Genomic DNA, 4,807 nt, shown 5'->3' with positions numbered 1-4,807 from the left:
GGTAATAGTGTAAGTATTATTTCGACAAAAAAGTTGAAAGGTTATCACAGGGTGCAACGTGGTAGACATCTTTCCAAGTTTTGTCGAAAACATAAAGTGGTGAGAGAAATTGCTCAAATTTAGCTTCACGAATATGAAACTGATTTAAGTTTAAGCTGCCAGCATTCTAATTAGAATTTGCTTTTTAAATTTAAACGGAAATCAAAATTTATCGTTTTGCAAATTGTCAATGCGACTCGTGGTCGATTGTAAAATCGATTTTACGATATTTGACGTAACATTGTGATGCATGTAGCGCGGGCTATAGCATTGAAGGAAAGGAGTAAAGGAAGAAAGCATTAGCACGTTGCAAAAGTAATTAAATCCAATAAGATGGAAGAAACATTCCCACCCAGAATGTTTACGATATCAGAGGAGGGGATCGAACCCTCGATCTCGAGCGTGTTAAGCTCGCGTCCTAACCACTAGACGACACTGACACTTCCCAAAGTAGCACCCTCTCTCAATTAGAAATTCACCATAAACGAGCATGCGCAAGCACGCACTTGTCAAAATCATTGCAAGATTTTGAGGATTAATGTATCGCAAATGAAATTAAGCACGAGAATACAGAACACGATAAAATATAGCACGGAAAACATGGCACGAAAAAGCATTGCTCACCTTAGCAGTCGCCCATGAAATTACTTTGTAGCCTAAATTTTTAAATTTATGAATTCCTTCATATAAAGAGCCTGTTGTCCTGTCTCCGCATTGCTCACGTTTATTCTTTGCTTTTGTTTTGGATGTTCTTTAAAAAAACTGTTAACAATTAAAGGTTAAGTCGCAACGCCTACTTGCTCGTTCTATTTTTTGGATGCGTAGCATCGTGCATCAGCAGTTCAGCTGACTCCGTCATGTACCAGGCGCGTTCGGCGTACCATGCGAAGCCATACACGTACTCCCTGCTACGGTATGTATACAATCCCACGTCGACTGTCGCAGGATCTACGAACGTCGACCGTCTTGGATCTTCCAATCACGATAATTACGTCCTTTGAATGTGTAAAACCAGTGTACGTAATTATCGTGATTGGAAGACCCTAGGACGGTCGACGTTGCATTTATATAAAACCAAAAAAGTACGTAATTATCGTGATTGGAAGACTTTGACACACCCGAGTTTACAAATAGAAACTCGCATCTGTATGAAAAAAATAAAAAACATTTCGTGTCGCTAACACTTTTTATAAAGTAAGCTGCACGTTGTGAATTTTCAGGAAGATTCGGAGATATAACGGTTTCAAACCTTGCACAAAAAAATATATATATTCGTTGCTTGGCGAGAAACCCAACTTTGAATCTTGGGATGTGTGGAGTTGAAAAACGCACCGACGCCAGTCAAGAAAGCCCTGTCACTTTTTGAGCCACTACGTCAGTTTGCAATCTTCTTGGAACCCCGTAATCGCTGCTATGAGAGTACAGCCGGTCTTGATCCAGCTTCGCAAAAGTTCTTCTACTGGAAAACATCACGTCGTACGCTGGCGGCGACACCCAAAAACCGGCGCCGAGACACTCCCCGAGGAAGCGCAACAACTCAAAGAGAAAATCATGCGTTTGCATCAATCCAAGCGCACGCGCTTTAGTTTAAGCTATATGCGTAAACGCGTGGTGCCACCGGTTGAGATTCCAAAGGAGATAAACAGCCAATGTGCGCTTTCGGCAATTGTCGCGGGTCGCAACGTGCCACTTACACGCTGCATGTGGGACAACACCAAGCGCAAGAAGAGGCACCACATGGAGCAGATTGCCGAATCGTACCCGCTCCGCTGCACCCTCTTTCGGTAAAAGCACGTGCTAAACGCACGCAAGCGTCGCAGTTGCTGCAAGGGAATAGCATGAACGTAGTATTGGTATTGCTTACGTAGTGACTGTCGTGTGTGGAATATATTTAAATATTTGGGTTCAATTGGATTCGCTTTTTTTTAATTTCGTTTCTTTGACCGATTTTACGCAAACACTTTTCTTATACGGGCAACTAGTATCGACATGGCACAAGTGTTGCCAATGTTGATCAATATGATTATTCAAAGATGAACGACGTGAAATGAGTGAGCATGTATTTGACGTTCATTAAAAAATGGATGACGAAAAGAAAGGTGGTGAATGCTGTGGTGACTTTTGAGAACGGCTAACACGCACGCTTAAATCTCGATCATCTAGCAGCGCCTTTTCGCGAAAACGTATTGCTATGGAAGGTCGGTCAATTGAATCGTTTTGTTAAATATTTCTCTGCAGACGACAGCAATAATATAGTCGTAGTACTTGGCAACTCTCGAAGGGTTAAAGAATATTGCCTACAACTAAGCATGTACAGTACTTACAATGAATCTTTTGCCCATTTTTAATGTCATAGTTATCCAGTTGCAAGCTATTTCTGTTTTGTCACATTATTCTTGTTTAAAGAGGATATTTATTTGAGATCCGGTTGAAGATCAGGTCTCGTATACAATCTCTATACGAATTTTCTACCTGCGACAGACCAATCCGAAGGCAAGCACGCCAGAGGTGGTTACAAATGTTACGGATTGACTGCATCGTTTTCATCGTACTTGGTAACCGAGTCAGTGATTTGGAAGGGGTACAGATGAGTAGTATACCCCGTGTTGAACTTATTGTAGCCACGAAAAGGACGTAGCTGTCCAAGAATACGACAAAGCGTGTGTTCTATTTCGTAGAAGTACATTTATTTAAATATATGCTTAGCACTATTGGCGTAAGCACATGATCCTAAATTGAATAAGACGCGACGGCCTCTTTCACCGGTAGGTGACATACTCGTCAATCATGTCAAGGTGCTTGATTCTGCGTTTGCAGTTGTTCCACATGCGCATAGTAAGCGGCACGCTCTTGCCAGAGACCACGGTTCTCAAAGCGTGACTGTCATCTAGCGTGTCGGGAATCGTCACGGGTGGAACGGTCATGTGACGCATGTGGCTTAAGCTAAATCGCGTGAGTTTCGCTGGATGATTCTGAAGTATTTTCTGTTTTAGTTGTCGCACGTCCTTGGGGAGGTCAGTTGCCACTGGAGACGACTGGCGACGGAATTTAGAGCGTTTGGCAAGGCCCCGCGGAGAGTGAGTCGCTCGATGCTGCAACCGCTGGATGCGGGGCAAAAAGTCGCGTTTCACGTGCACCCCCATGTAGAAAAGTTATAAAATGGGAAGTTTAGGAATTAAGAAAAAAAACGTGACGAGGCAGAATGGCGACAGGTGGTTGGCGACCTGAACACGCGCGCAAGGCGTCCCGGCCAGGTCCGACCAGGGGTTGGGGTAGAATAGCAGCATCTGCTTCTGGCAAGTGATCGTTCAGCACCGGGGCGCTTGGTTGACGTGGAAGTTTCTCACGTTGTGATTGGTCTGGACGATACATTTGAATGGACAACACGACTTCTAGGACGGGCTGAAAGGATTGAAGGATCTACAACCATGCTGCCCGCCGTCTGATACGACTCCGACGACGATATCATGGGATCGTGGCCTACTGTTGGAGACAATGGAAGTTTGTAGTATGCGCACCCTTCGGATAAAGTTTGCCTTGGTTTTAGTTGCAGTTGCTGTCGTTTGAATGTTTTAATCGGGGCACCAGCGAAAAAAAATCATCTTAGGGCTGCGGCATCATTGTAGGGTTACGACAAGGAGGCTGGCTCTTTCTCGACTGTCGCATTTGATGGCGCAATGTTGAACCACGTTTCTGCCTCGTCGCTAGTATTGGTTCTTAGAAGATTCCTCTCTATAAGCATTTTTTTAATTAATCATCCGAAGAGAAGAATGTTCCTGTAATAAGTTGCAAATCAGTGGACGCTGCGGTCAAGGAAAGCGTTTTGTATCCCACAATATGCTCCGTAATACATTTGCGCTGTTAGCCACCAAAAAGCTTTTCTAAAGTTCGTTTGTGCGAAGAGCACAGTAATGGCAACGCAACTTCATCAGCTTTTTTTTGTTGTTGTCACAAAGTAGTTAGATCAATACAGAGCTACTGTAACGGAGTGTATCGTTACATTAAATTAACACTAAAAGGTTGTAAGTAGATATGTTATCTTAAAGGTAGATAATATTTGGAGAATACTACTTCACGTAGTAATATTCGGAAAGCTTATCTGTAACGGGGCACTACCGACTAGTACTGCTTCAGTACAAGTCCACTTCGCACTGCTTCAGTGCGAATGGTGCCTCACGTCATTACACGTACACTAGTACGTTGAAACGGGCTAAAGGTGCCCGAATGTTACACAGTCCCCGTTAAGTACACTTTGGAACGGGCAAGAGTTGCCCTAATTATACACAGTCCCCATTAAGTACATTTGGTACTTAAGGGGATGGTCAATTACTAAATAATAGTAATTAGACCCAACACTCGGGTGTGGTGCACATTTGTGACCAACCCTTGTGGATGTGATGCACATGGGTGCATTCACATTAGGAGGGATGACGCCCAGCGTCATCCATGATGACGGCTAGCGTCATCAGTTACGCGAGGTATCTATAAAGATACGCTCGCAATACATATTAAATGATATCTATAGAGATATCATTTTAATTGGTAAAAATAGGTATTTGTATTTAATTCTATTAAATATAAATCAGTCTCCAAATTACTACCTACTTGGGAAGTGCGCACGAGGAGACGGATTACCGCTCCCGTGACGTCACTTCACCAGAGTTCTTAGTGTGTTGGGTGAGGTCGCTTGCGCGCCCACCACAACTACCTCACTGCACGCAAGAGAAGCAGGTGCAAACCGCTTCCTCGCTGTGCTAGGGTGTGTGCT

General features: G+C 43.6%; 2 protein-coding genes across 2 annotated transcripts; one reads left to right on the top strand and one right to left on the bottom strand.

Moving 5' to 3' along the window:
• Window positions 1–1,452: 1,452 nt before the first annotated feature.
• On the top strand, window positions 1,453–1,827 carry CCR75_007923 (uncharacterized protein; the record flags this gene model as incomplete). Its single annotated transcript, XM_067965979.1, has 1 exon — window positions 1,453–1,827. The coding sequence occupies one exon, from the start codon at window positions 1,453–1,455 to the stop codon at window positions 1,825–1,827; it is 375 nt and encodes a 124-aa protein (XP_067820741.1).
• Window positions 1,828–2,690: 863 nt separating this feature from the next.
• CCR75_007924 (uncharacterized protein) lies at window positions 2,691–3,182 on the bottom strand (the record flags this gene model as incomplete). Its single annotated transcript, XM_067965980.1, has 1 exon — window positions 2,691–3,182. The coding sequence occupies one exon, from the start codon at window positions 3,180–3,182 to the stop codon at window positions 2,799–2,801; it is 384 nt and encodes a 127-aa protein (XP_067820738.1). The 3' UTR covers window positions 2,691–2,798.
• Between the last annotated feature and the right edge of the window lie 1,625 nt (window positions 3,183–4,807).

This window comes from Bremia lactucae, linkage group LG12 (assembly GCF_004359215.1).
Source record: "Bremia lactucae strain SF5 linkage group LG12, whole genome shotgun sequence".
Classification (NCBI taxonomy): domain Eukaryota; phylum Oomycota; class Peronosporomycetes; order Peronosporales; family Peronosporaceae; genus Bremia; species Bremia lactucae.
The sequence above is the reverse complement of the archived record's forward strand: the minus strand, read 5'-3'. Positions and strand labels throughout refer to the sequence as shown.